Source organism: Cyclopterus lumpus, chromosome 15, assembly GCF_009769545.1.
Source record: "Cyclopterus lumpus isolate fCycLum1 chromosome 15, fCycLum1.pri, whole genome shotgun sequence".
NCBI classification, from domain to species: Eukaryota; Metazoa; Chordata; class Actinopteri; order Perciformes; family Cyclopteridae; genus Cyclopterus; species Cyclopterus lumpus.
This window is the reverse complement of record NC_046980.1, coordinates 12,866,101-12,879,135: the sequence shown is the minus strand read 5'-3', so window position 1 is coordinate 12,879,135 and position 13,035 is coordinate 12,866,101. Positions and strand designations below refer to the sequence as shown.

Genomic DNA, 13,035 nt, shown 5'->3' with positions numbered 1-13,035 from the left:
GAGTCTCAACTATGGTTTTGCAACCCTTTTTCTGTTACTTGTAAAATAATAATACACCCAAAAGTAACCTTCCCGGTCTTTGTTTGTGAAAATAGTTGATTAGAGGGGCAGTGATGTAAAAAGTGCTAAACTAGTGATGTGAGGATTGAGAAGTATTGCGCAACCCACGATCCAGCCGACAAAAACCTTGTTTGTTTTGTTTTGTGTTGTTTTGGATCAATTGCTTTCTTTATGTTGTTTGCTTTCATTAATCTACATTCTTTGGCTGATGGTAGTTTGTGTTTCATAGGATCTGGTGAACTGATCATATTTTCTTGTGTTGGCCTTTCTAGAAGTGAGGGTTGAGCGGAGAGTTTGGACCAAACGTGTACCTCATTCTGTCCCATAATGTGTGTGTTTGGTGTTTTTGGCACTTTTCATGATTCAGTTTGCATTGTTTGTGTCCAAGGCAACTCGTGGTGAGTAACCTCTCTTTTAGAGTACTATTTTTCCCAATGGCTATTAAATCAGTTTTACCATTGTACCTTTAAAATTGTATTTCATGAGCTGATATATTTGAACTATTAGCATTTCAACTCTTGCCAGATATTTCTCTCTCCTTCTGTTTTTTGACTTCCAATTGTGTCATTAATTGACTACGTGGGTTGTATTTTGAAGTTGTTTCACATTTCAAGGTAAAGGGTCATTGGGATTCAAAGTTAGTTAGTAGCTAAAGTTACTAGCTAAATAAGGCCTTGGATGCAGCCTGGCTACATTACGGCAACGTCGGTAGGATGCAGGATTTGTTTTCGTTTTTGGCTAAAACAAGCGAGGCACCTGCTGGATATTTGAGTTGATTTAGCTCAATCCCTCCCTGCATAGACTGTGCGTGTACTGACTCTCTTTCTCACTCCAATGATGACCAGTTAACTGGTCATCATTGGTCAACTCTCCCCAGACAAAATTGGATTCAGATCCAGAACCCGGTAGCCCAGTTGGTTCTCCAAGATCGGTACGATTGCTCAAAATCGTGTCTTTGGAACAAAGTTTCTTTTCTAGAAAACAGCAGGACGTCACAACAAGAGTCTTCAATGTTGCGGTACCCACACACTTCTTAGCGATAACTTTGTTGAACATGTGCTTCACTTAAATCTTTACAGTGAGTTGAAGTGTATTACACTCTGAATACACTCTCCAAGATGTGCGAGCTGAGGCCATACACCGGAAGAGGGAGGCACGACGTGATGTAGGAGTTATTCACCCTCAACGAGTGCTCCTTTGTGCTCTCGAGCACGGCAGCAGAGCTTTCCTTCTGCCGCATTGGGTTTGTTGCGCCAGTGGGACGGACATTCGCCATCTTCCAGACCTAATGACATTTTTCTCGGTTCTGATTGTGTTCTGAGTTCACCGAGGTCATCCCTGCAGTCACAGAGGTAACAACCAGTGCAAGCGCTTGACAGCGCGAGTATTTCATGTTTAGCCAGAGCTTTCCCTTCTTTCCAGATCTTCTTTGAGGATGCTTAGACGAGACAATGCTCTGCATTAATACTCATTACCATTTGTAAACTTTACTCAGGCATGTCATTTGTTTATTGACATTTTCAATTTGAGACTTAAATGTTAATGACTCTATATCGTAATGTTGCTGTTGTAAACATTACTGTCACTGCTCTAGAAACAACATTTTGTTATATCTAAATTATAAATAACTTCTAATTCTGTTCTGAATTTATTTGTTTTTTAGATTCTACATGTGTTTTTAAAAGCAATTATTTAGTCATGAAAAATAACAAAGTATTGCTGAGACCAAACCTACGCCCTTGATCTACATACAACATGCAAATTGCTCGCCAAGTACTTCCTTAAACTCTCTGAAGTCTATATGAATCACGTGACAATCAAGCATTTTGAACTTCTGTTGACGCAACATTCTCTCTAAATGGCTCTGGAATTTAGGTGCATATGGATTTGTTGATAATTGTAATAAGAAAAGCTCAATTATGTTTGAATAAGTATTGATATTGTTTATTTAAGTAAATGTCGCAATAAGAAAATGTAAAAACATACACACACCAACTTTAGGAGTGGTAAAGAATTCAACACCACTGGACCTCCTGTTATGTTGTTCAATCCATGTGGCAAATATATATATGTACAATTAAAGAGAAAATTAGGAGGGTGCATGGCAAATCCTAAAATAATGTTGAGACACTACCTCAAAAATAACTGCTTTAAACCATAAGGACTACTGGTGTACAACAACCATATAGAGTCTTCCTCTCTTAAAAGTTCACATAACAACATGCTGTTTTGAATTGTGTACCTAAATATCTACAAGTGGAAGTTTTGTGAGATTCCTGTGATAGTGTAATTGAAAAAAGTTGGCTGTTATTTCTAATCATATGGTTTCTAGCTAATCTATCTGACTGCCATTACCATGACTGCAGATTTGTATGTAACTAGAAATGAGATAAGATCTGGTAAAATAGGTCTGCATGTGTGGGTTGTATGTGGCCAGTAGTCCTTATATTTCTGAACATCTTAGACCTCTCACTCTTTGTTTTGTATTACTTAAATGTGGCAGTATTTTAACTTTAAAAAAGAAGGGAAATCATTATCTTTGGTTAAGTTTATTAAGAATATACAATATACATTATAAACTCTGATCAGTAATTTACTGATGTGTATTTTATTCACAGTACAATTTGAAAAGAACTCCCCATTCATTGTTTCAAGAAAAGTAACAATCTACACAAACATACAAACAAAAGTAATAAATAGGTTAGCCTATGACATGCTGGAATTAATGTAAACCACGTATTCATGCTTTCTGATGGTCGTGATTTCCACTTTCTGGTGCTGTGCATTAAGGCTGACAAATTAGCACCATACCAAAAGAACTGAGCCCATAGATGAAACCTGAAGCTGCCACCATCTATGGAATTCAGTTCTCATAGTACGACACTTAGCAAAAGCTTGTCCTCAGGAGTCTCCAATGATTGTTTGACACATGCTCCATTAATAATGCTCTTTTCATCCCAGTTTACTGCCAATGTCTTCATGAAATAAAAACAAAATGAAGTCATTTTTTAATCAATAAAACAGCTTAAAACCTTCTGGAATTAACAAAAATGTATTTAAGATAAACAAGTTACAAGATGTGGAGCTACACGTTGAGGTTGTGCCACCCACGATCTTCCCTATTTCTCAAGAAACGCGGGGTGACGATGCGATGATAACATCAGCCATCCTTCATTCATTGGAAGATTGAGCAAGAGACCATTGCAGTGGCAACTAAAGTTGATCTTAAAAAGTGATCCATCAGAGTTGTATTTTGTATTACACTGTATATTGTATCATGCAATTTAAACTTTTTCATAAATAGTAGAAACAGATTGAGAGGCATTTCATGTAAATGCAATAAAACCAAAGTGGAAAACAAATCTCAAAGTTATGATTGAATGGATCCAATGCTGTGGTTAGACAGATCATATGGGAAGTTGGGTTGTCAGAGGAAATCCAACCATCTTAACCTAAGTATTCCTGGAAATGCTTCTCAACCACTGAAATGAAAGTGTCCACTGGGCTGATGCAAGCACAGAATCAAATCATTGTGATAGTGTTGGTCAAGGGATGAAATGACTCATCGTTTATGGCATACACTCCCAGGAAGAGAACTTTGGGACAATGTGACTACTGACAAACTGTTGGTCGATGTATCTTTGAACCCTCCAAAGTAAGTTTGATATTAACAGACTTGCGATGTTTAACAGGATCTCTTCCTTAATCTAAACAACACCTCATTGAAGGCCAGGGGTCAACATTTACAGTGACAGTATCGCAAGATAATTCCTCAATGTTATCTCAGTCACTGGAGTTTATTCACTGAGTGTGCATTCTTTTAGGAGACATGCGATACAGTACAATGAACTTTTTGAGGAAGGCCACACCTGACCACGTTCAGGAAACTCCTATCTTTCCGGCAGTTGGACTGGGAAACAACCTGTTCTCCAGCCTATGACTAGAAAATAATTCCCCTCAGAGGGCATGAATTCATTCTGCACTAGTTTAAACAGCTCTCCCACAAAGAGCGGGTTCATTAACGTAGTAAGAGAGCATTGACACCTTTCATCTGCTAAGAGTAATAAAATGTGGAAGTGCTTTTTTTAAATCAAATTAAAAAAACGTCATAAGTTAAACATGTTGAACATTTGCAGCTTGTGGTTTTGAATAGGCATTTCTGACAATTTTAGATCAAACAGACAGACAATAATTTGAGAAAGTTTTCTACCCAAATACTTACCGCAGTCATTCACTGAAACGTTTCTCTCCAGCTCTTGAATACATTAGAAATTCATATCCTCGTAAAGGCCTCCCAGGACTGTGCTCTCGCAGGGTCAAGCATTAAACACTCTTCAGCAGTCACATCTCAACAAAAAGACGTTACAACGTTGAATCAGCAGAAAGACGCTCAAAACTAAATGAAGATAAGCCTTCTCTCCCCGGTTCACCTGCATGTTCTGCTCACCCTCCCACGTCCTCCAAGCAGCAAGGAAGGCTACAACATACTGTGACATTCAGAGCAAAGCACCTTAAATACCACCACCTCTCACATCACCCATCAGTCGCCCTCCCTCCTCGCTGTCTGTTTTTCATACGCTCCCTCCGTTCGGTAAGCCTGACAGTCACTTCCCAGTAAGAAGGAAACGGTGGGAGTGGTGAACAGCACGCCCCCTCACAATGAATCAACACATAATAGTTTCTGAGGAAAACCATCTGACTGGCCCTGCCCCGTTCCCATAAAGTAAGCAGGGGAAAGGCTGTGTCTACTCGAGGAACCAGGAATTCCCCCACAAGCCATGAACAGCTGTCGAGATGAGAGACGATGACGAAGCAGACACACTGGAAGGTTGCGGGGCCCGGCGTATGCAAAGAGAAAACGTGTTTGGTGTTTTGTATGCGTGCGTGAAAGATAAATAGTCTTTCAACAATACAATACATAAGTCCCTGTTTGAGGCGGTGACACTGCATTTTCTAGAAACGTGTTTTATCTTTGCTAAATACTATTTGTCAAAAGGGCAGTGTCCTACTTGCGTCATGGGCATGATTATGAGATGGATTCATGTGAATATTTGTGTAGCTTGAGTCACTTATTCAGGTGAGGTCTGATAAGGGTGCATACAATAGCACAGGCTTCCTAAAATAACTTTATTTGCTCTCTTGTCTTAGTCAACATGACATGTTTGACATACTGATTGCGTTCAGTCTGTCAAACATGTCAGCAAGGAAAAAACATAGTTATTGAACAAGCTAGCTGACAGTAATACATCGGTTTCGTTGGTTACTGACCTGTGAATTCCTCATCTTGTTTGCCAGTCACCACAAATACAAGAAACTAGTCTAAATGTCATTAATACTTCCTCAAAAAAAGAAGAAGCCCTGTCCTTGATCTGGATGAAAAGGGTATTCCACACGGTGTTGGAAACAGTAATAGTTCCCTTCCTGTACTTGGATGTGTATTTGCACATATTTCCTGGCTTTAAGTACTCGTACCAATGTGTGGAAAGTTTCTGTTTCGCAATGGAGCACACCCAGATTACATAGAGACATTAACTGATGCTAAAAACCCACAGACTCAAGAGGAACCATTACAGAGACCCCATAGAGTCCCACCAACGATATGCAGTGACTTTAGAATCCACTTTCAAACTACATCCTTGGGCTGGTAGGATAAGTTGCAATTGACATTTTGTGCTGGACTTCAGAAACAAGCCTGGCTTTCATGCTGCTGTTTGAACACTGGGGAAATCACTAGCAAAGGTCACTGAGTCCATTTCCTTTCTTTTATCCCCATGCATCTAAAGACCAGTAACAGCCCCTTTCAACTGCACTTCACTTACCGGTAGACATATTCAAATTTCTATAAAGGTAAGTGAAAGAAGCTTTAGGTAACCAAAGAATATAAATAGGTACCCAAAGACCAAATAGGAGATGAGACAGCATATTTTATTACAGCTCTTCCTTGTTTTACCACAGTTGCTCTTACATACTACTTGTAAGCACATTGTTTATTGTATTTAGGTGTACAGAGTGTCAGTTATTATGACTGAAGCTGCATATCAAACCCATTAGCTTTACTTATTCAAGTTCTCTTTGCTCTTTCTAAAACGAAGAACGACTACATGCCTCTGAAGTCCTTCTTCACTGTCCCACAGGTGATCCAAAGAGAAAATACCCCTCTGCTCCACAAATGTCTCAAACAGGTGCAGTCCACCACCTACACCGAAATAGTGGGATTTGGTGGCGATGTAGACCAGTCCATCTGGTGCAAGCAGTTTGTTGAGGGTCTTGTGTAGTGCCGGGTAGTATGCAGTGTTGTAGATAGTCTCTGAAGAGAATATAATGTCATATTTGGGTTGTGGCTCCTCCTTTTTAACCAAAGCAAGAAACGTGCTCCAGTCGCCAGAGAAGAAGCGACACTTGGTGAGTAAATCGTGCTGGGATAGGTCCGCAGCTCTCTTCTTAGCTGGTGGGTCTCCATCGTTTACCTCTTGTTTCTCTTTTCCCTTCTTTTTACAACCGTCTTCCTCCTGTACTTTACCCTGGCCCCTCCCTTCTTTGTCATCTTCGCTGTCTACTTCGTCATTCTCTGGGCAGTTTAGTAATACATTCGGCAATGTGAGCTGTTCAATAACTGTACTGTTATAATCTTGGAAGTGGATCTGCCTGGCTCCTCTTTGCAGAGCCAATATCCCCAACAGCCCTGCACCGCAGCCCAAATCCAAAACAGCCTTCCCCCCAAAGGTCTCTCCGTCTTTCTCAATCAGCTCCAGAAGGTCGTAGGTGCACTCCCACACCTTAAGACCTCCCTCGTACACGCCAGAGATGAGATCGGACCTCTGTTCCACGTTACAACAGAGAATTTTTTCCTCGTCCTCTCTCTCTGAGGCCGTCTTTTCAAAAACGGTCTCATTAAGGAAATGAAGGGGGGGAAGACTTCCTATGGTAACCGTTTCAGTGACAGCATCCCTCAGGAGGAACTCTGGGTCAGATAGCGGAAGGTGCTCTTTGGCCTCCTTTACTGGCTCTGCTGGTTTGGCATCATCCTCCTTCTGAAAAATATAAAGCAGTGTGCATAGTTAAATGTATTCCCTCAGATACACGTGTGTCTAATGGCTCTGTGCAAATAATTAAAGTTGAAAATATCATGGCTGAAGGGACACTTGGCAATATATATATATAAATCATCAGTACACTGAGGCTGTGTGATTGACTTGGCCAGGCGTGTGGGCGGGACCTCCATACGACACCGCCTCTCGACATTTTCCGAGCCTATGTCCGCAGCAGGTAGACATATAACTATATTAAACAATAGCTGAAGTGTTGCACAATGGGAGGAAGTGAAGACGCGTAGTCTGCCCATCTATAAAACACAAGTAGGTTCCCAAGTAGTCTTGGGACACAGCTATATGGTCCTGTTTCTCCCTCATTCAAGTGAACACATCTTCTATCTTTCTTTTAATAACGATCATATCCCATGCCACATGACAGCAAGTTGTGTCAGAACTCCTCCTGCCTGACAGCTTTGAGTAACTTAACCTGGACCACATTTATTAGTGAGCTCGCGTTACTCACATGTTTAGCAGCACTATCATTCTTTCCATTTTGCAGTTCATTTCCATCCACGTCGTCCGGGTTAGTTGATTGTGTCGGGACGTCGAAGTTAAAACAAAATGACATGACGACCGACAACCCAGCACACAGTTGGCTCGAGGCTGGAAGGTTTGTGTCCCCCGCTTACTGAGGGCTCCACATGGCGAGTGTAGCTCGAGCAGAGAGCCGCGACATGTGAGAACTACAAGTCCCAGCATCCTGAGTATTATAGTAACCGACACGCAGCTTCTCGCCTTTTTAATTATGTAAAGGGACCGTTTCAGAAGCATACAACATAGGATGTTAAAGCTCATAAATGTACAAATCTGAAGGATCTCTAAAAAAAAAAAATCGTATTTTATTCCGGACTCAGACTACCATGATGCCTTTCTCCGCTCTTCTGGCGCACGCGCAGTAACTCCGGATCAGGATTCAGATCTCGACTGTCACAGAAGGTCCCTGATTCTGCTCTTCTTCGTTAATATTTCTCAATACTCTCGTTTTTGCTTCCTATTGAAAATGTCGACGGGAGGGGTGGTTTCGGCAGGTGTCTTGCCTTCATAGAAAAAAGTGAGTATTCCCTCAAACTAAACCTGCAATATTATTGAACACACGAGCGCAGCACACCGCGTTGTGTGTTTGGATGGGGAACCACTGGATGACAGACACACACAAGGGATTTTGGAGCGTTAAGACAGTTCACAGCCATATATGCATTATGGACACAATATATGTCGACGCTTTCAAGGCGATAGCTTACCTAATTGCCTTATGATGGTCTTTAAATAGCCGAGCATGATGCTGTGAAGCTGAACGTTGTTGTTGACAAGTGTCTACTTCAGGCCAGTGCCCCCTCGCACCCCAGGTGGCTGCAGCACCTCCACTCCGACTCCACCCTGTCTGGAATGCAGAAGAGCAACTAACGATCGGCTTGCTGTGTCACACTTGACCCGCCAGCCCGTTTTCATACATGCTCCTTTGGTTTCCTCTATATGTCCATTTTATTCACACGCGAATGCTCTGGCTTGTTCACCGAGCTACACCGTTACGTTGTAGACGCACCTGATGAGGTTAAAGTGTCAGCTGGCACACACGGATATGTTGAGTTCTAAAAACAATTCAACCGCATCCAAGTTGACTTACTCCCAGATTCCGCATTTGGTAAGTTTGACTCGATACACTGGATTAGAGCTGAACAAGATTGGTCGATGAATTGGCAACTACGGATAATCAAATAAATAATTCTAATAATATTTCAAGTTCAAATGCAAACCATTGTTTGTTTATAACTTTTTACATTCGATGTTTTTGTGCTTGTTTGTCAAAGACAAAAACACATTAAACTATACATTTGTCACAATTTTTCTGAATTTTACAAGATATTTAGAAGATTAAGTGATGGTAATTGCAGCCCTACAATGGACAGCTTGTCCAAATGACACACACTGTCCTTTTTTAAAAGATGGATTTATTATACATGCAATTTGCTGTATTTAAATATATATTTTTCATTATATTGTTTCTTTTATTTTCCTCAAAGGTGTGTGCATATTACAGATGCAGAATGCGGTGGTTTCTTAGCTCAACGCTCCACCTGCTGCGGTGTGTACGGTTAAGGTCATGTACCAGGAGAGGAGGAAGGAACACATTGCCTTTGTGGATTAGGGCAATATGGGCTTACTTGAGACTGCTGGTGCAGTCATTGTACTTCAGCTCTCTTACAGACTCAGATGTGGTTTTCGACTCAGTCTTTGAACCAGTGTTTTGGACTGTGGATTATGTCACACGCTGGTTCGGCACGGTGAGTGTTGAGGCTTTGTCCGTGTGCTTTAATTAGTGACCGGAGTTTCTAAGTTTTTCTCTGAATAATGCTCTCTGTGGGCGTCCTCTGTCTTTGTCCTGCAGATGTTTGTATGTCTGGTGGTGGTGCTGACAAGCTCCATTTTGGTAATAGTGTATCTGATCCTACTGCCTATGATCATGAGCACATACTCTCCTCTATGGGTTGCTTGGCACCTTTGTTATGGACACTGGAACCTCGTCATGATTGTTTTCCATTACTACAAGGCCACCAAGACTGCCCCTGGGTACCCCCCTACAGTAAGACTTCACCTACAGAACCACAAAAAGCTAACTAATCTGGTCTTGATTTAATTTAAAATGTATTAATGTCATGAATATGCCCTCTTTCCATCAGGAAAAAAATGACAGTCCGTTTGTGTCAGTCTGCAAAAAATGCATCATTCCCAAACCAGCAAGAACACACCACTGTGGTATCTGTAACAGGTGAGTCCATGTTTTCTTTCTGTTCTGGTATATTTTTTTATTGATGAGTGGTTTTTAGTGAGCTTCAGTGCTGTTAGGCTAAATTTCAAACTTCCAAAATGCTATCACAGCTAAAGAAGTCTTTGACTAAATCGATTTTAAGTTGGTCTTTAGTCATAGAATGTATTTAACTAATTAACTAGTTGATTTAATGAATAATCTGTAAATGTTTTTCTCCAATATTGCTTCTCCTTTGCAGATGAAGGCAGTCTGGCCGATTTTAGAGATGCGATTATCATTTTGTGCTATTATTTAATCTTCAGAAATTTATTTTTTCGACCAAGATCCTACTGACTGCTCAGTGGAATATAATGGCTTTACAGGGATGCGAGATTGAATATTACATTTTTCCTTTCCAGGTGCATTCTGAAAATGGACCATCATTGTCGTATCCTTTCAGCTAACGTTATTTCATTTTTTTTATGTGACTATGAAAAGATGGTGGTTTTCCTTAATGTCACCATCTCAGCCTGGCTGAATAACTGCGTTGGCCATTTAAACCACCGTTATTTCTTCTCCTTCTGCCTCTCGCTGGCCTTGGGCTGTATCTACTGTAGCATCAGTGGACGAAACCTGTTCCTAGATGCTTACAATGCTCTTGAGGTGAGAAGCTCAGACTTGCACTGTTACTTTTGGCCCTACTTGGAGTTTTGTCCTTATCAGACTTGTTCGGTATTGTCTGTAACTTCTCCTCCTGGTGTCTTTCTCTGCTCTCTACTGATATTTACTGACACTGCCTTGTTTCTGTCTTTAACACTCGGGTTTGTGTTTGCGTGCTGTTCCATTAGCGCTTCAAGCATCTGGATGTGGAAAAGTCAGGGGTACCAGTAACCGGGATGGGAATTCTTATAGGGCTTCTCCCCCCTGGTCAGGTACAGTCTCAAAAGTACAAACACACAATCATCTAAGGTTATCTGTTAGTTTTGTAATATGTGTGTTTTTTTTGGGGTCAAGACCAACTATCAGACAGCTGCACCTTCGTACACCTTTAAGGAAAAGATGATTCATAAGAGCATCATCTACATGTGGGTGCTTACCAGGTAAAATATGCATTATATCTTGTCACCTGCCATCCATGCTTTAGGAGCATGCCACCGACAAGTCCATATTACAAACTAATTTAAAGCAGGCGTTGTGTTTGTAGTGTGTTCACACTGGAAAGAAATGATCCAGTTAAGTATACTCAAACAAATGAGTATGCACACTAAATCACAACAATGTTTGAGCAAGTGTTTTGATTGACACTTGCTCCACAGTGAAACGCACACAGAGGAAATGCAAGAGCTGTTCATAGCTGCAAAAACAGTATAACATTGTGGATGGTGGTGAAACCGCTCCAGCTTGATCTGTGTATGAAATGTGTGGAAAACCATTTTGCTCCCTCTTTATCAAGTATAATTGGCAGAGGCGTTTCCAGTTTGCATTTGTCATGTCTTTTTGATGACTTAATTTAAGTGCAAGACCTATTCAAACATTGTGTACTATAGATGCCATACTGCCAGTATGTAGTATATAATTGTAACATGGTGGTTGTCTCATTTTGGCAGAGGATCAAATACAATGTGTTTTGTTCTATTAGCACTGTGGGAGTGACCCTGGGAGCTCTGACCATGTGGCACGCAGTCCTCATATCCAGAGGAGAGACCAGCATCGAAAGACACACTAACAGCAAAGAAACAAAGCGAATGGCAAAACGAGGACGGGTGAGCATGTCAAGTATTTTACATGTAAAAAAACATTTCAGGTTGTGTGAGCCACACACCTTCAATTAAAAGACATTAGAGGTTTAAATGGCAATGACAGTACTAGGTTTTTAAATGCTCCTATTCTTTTTCTTGAACTACTTTGACAGATATACAGAAACCCTTTTAACTATGGCAGGCTGAATAACTGGAAGGTCTTCTTAGGCGTGGGGAAGACAAGGTGTGTCTATGGCGTTCAATTATTTTCACCTATAACCAGTGCTGTGCTGCCTTGTATTTCTTGTAACCTGCTCTGCTTGTTTTCTTTGTCTCTAGTCACTGGTTGACGCGTGTTCTCCTTCCCTCTGGACACACCCCACCTGGTGATGGCTTGACATGGGACGTCTTCCCAGTTAAAAAGGATTTAATACCAGTATGACAGACTTGACTTAGGCATACTTGTAGCCTCATATCAGCAGTCTTTGCTGTGTCCAACTCACTCTGGTCATTTGATCTAGTTGGCGGTTAGGATCCCTGCATGGTGGCTCCATACAGCTGAAGAAATCTGGACATATCAGCCTCCAATACCTCAATAACTTGCAGTGGCATTGCTCATGGTTCGGTCTATATCTTTCACCAGTGAAAAGGCAATGTGTCATGGACGGTTTGTTCTTTACTGGGTTTTACCTAGTCTTACTAACAGGTCTTAGTTGACTCTAAGCATTGTTAAAACTGCAGTACCATGATGATGTGTTATCTATCTGTCTTTTTTACCTGTTAAGTTAATAAAACTTTATAAATTGCTTTGTTTAAACAAGTAGACAGTGAATATTCAGTTCTTACTAAAGATGTATATTCATCATTTTTATACATACAGTACACAGATCATATTTTTTCACATTCTTTCCAAAAAGTATAAATATGAATCAAAAGTTTTAGGAAGGCCTGAACAACTGTCAGTTATGTTCTTCAGTTCTGTCAAGGATCACTTTTCAATAATAAGTAGAGAAAATCCAGCTACAGTGTTATGTCATAGTGTTGCTTACGCAGACAGACCCAGAGACATGCTGTTAGTAGGGGAGGATTAATTGAGATGCAGATTTGATCTGCAGATTCATATGAATATATTCTATCAGAAACAAGCAGGCACAGGAGTGGTGATGCACAAAGATGAAAGCAAATGAGCAAGAGCAGATATTACACATTTTCCTGCAATTTTAGCAAAATCCTGCTGGCATTAAACTATTCCCAGGACATACATTTTATATACTGTTCTGCATTTAATGAAATTTTAATAAGCAAATGAAGGACGATCTTGTCAGTTAAATGGTGAACTCTAGAGAAAGAGATTTGCAGATTAAGGGATGATAACAGATTTCGGCCTGTTTCCAGCCCT

At 40.7% G+C, this 13,035-nt stretch overlaps 2 protein-coding genes across 4 annotated transcripts; one reads left to right on the top strand and one right to left on the bottom strand.

The window, feature by feature from the left end:
* Window positions 1-5,964: 5,964 nt before the first annotated feature.
* Window positions 5,965-7,850, bottom strand: mettl18 (methyltransferase like 18). The gene is made up of 2 exons (XM_034552238.1): window positions 7,615-7,850; window positions 5,965-7,091 (listed from the first exon to the last, which is right to left on the bottom strand). The coding sequence occupies exons 1-2, from the start codon at window positions 7,717-7,719 to the stop codon at window positions 6,114-6,116; spliced, it is 1,083 nt and encodes a 360-aa protein (XP_034408129.1). The 5' UTR covers window positions 7,720-7,850; the 3' UTR covers window positions 5,965-6,113.
* A 134-nt stretch (window positions 7,851-7,984) lies between these two features.
* On the top strand, window positions 7,985-12,456 carry zdhhc16a (zinc finger DHHC-type palmitoyltransferase 16a). Of its 3 annotated transcripts, none has more exons than XM_034552237.1 (11): window positions 7,985-8,202; window positions 9,190-9,433; window positions 9,538-9,732; window positions 9,830-9,918; window positions 10,317-10,345; window positions 10,427-10,560; window positions 10,746-10,829; window positions 10,912-10,997; window positions 11,537-11,660; window positions 11,810-11,880; window positions 11,976-12,456. In XM_034552237.1, exons 2-11 carry the CDS (start codon window positions 9,197-9,199, stop codon window positions 12,076-12,078), a joined length of 1,152 nt encoding a protein of 383 aa, XP_034408128.1. In that variant the 5' UTR covers window positions 7,985-8,202; window positions 9,190-9,196; the 3' UTR covers window positions 12,079-12,456. The 3 variants fall into 3 exon arrangements, with proteins under 3 accessions (XP_034408128.1, XP_034408126.1, XP_034408127.1); XM_034552235.1 differs by having other exon boundaries at window positions 9,173-9,433; XM_034552236.1 differs by lacking the exon at window positions 7,985-8,202 and adding an exon at window positions 8,767-8,793 and having other exon boundaries at window positions 9,173-9,433.
* The last annotated feature ends 579 nt before the right edge of the window (window positions 12,457-13,035 follow it).

Bases quoted from the DNA above. Each gene is read 5' to 3' on its own strand.
- zdhhc16a (XM_034552237.1), top strand. From the start codon at position 9,197: ATGCGGTGGTTTCTTAGCTCAACGCTCCACCTGCTGCGGTGTGTACGG. The intron at 10,346-10,426 runs GTATCCTTTCAG...TCACCATCTCAG, and splicing joins GAAAATGGACCATCATTGTC to CCTGGCTGAATAACTGCGTT. The intron at 11,661-11,809 runs GTGAGCATGTCA...CTACTTTGACAG, and splicing joins GAATGGCAAAACGAGGACGG to ATATACAGAAACCCTTTTAA.
- mettl18 (XM_034552238.1), bottom strand. From the start codon at position 7,719: ATGTCATTTTGTTTTAACTTCGACGTCCCGACACAATCAACTAACCCG. The intron at 7,092-7,614 runs GTGAGTAACGCG...TATATTTTTCAG, and splicing joins ATGATAGTGCTGCTAAACAT to AAGGAGGATGATGCCAAACC.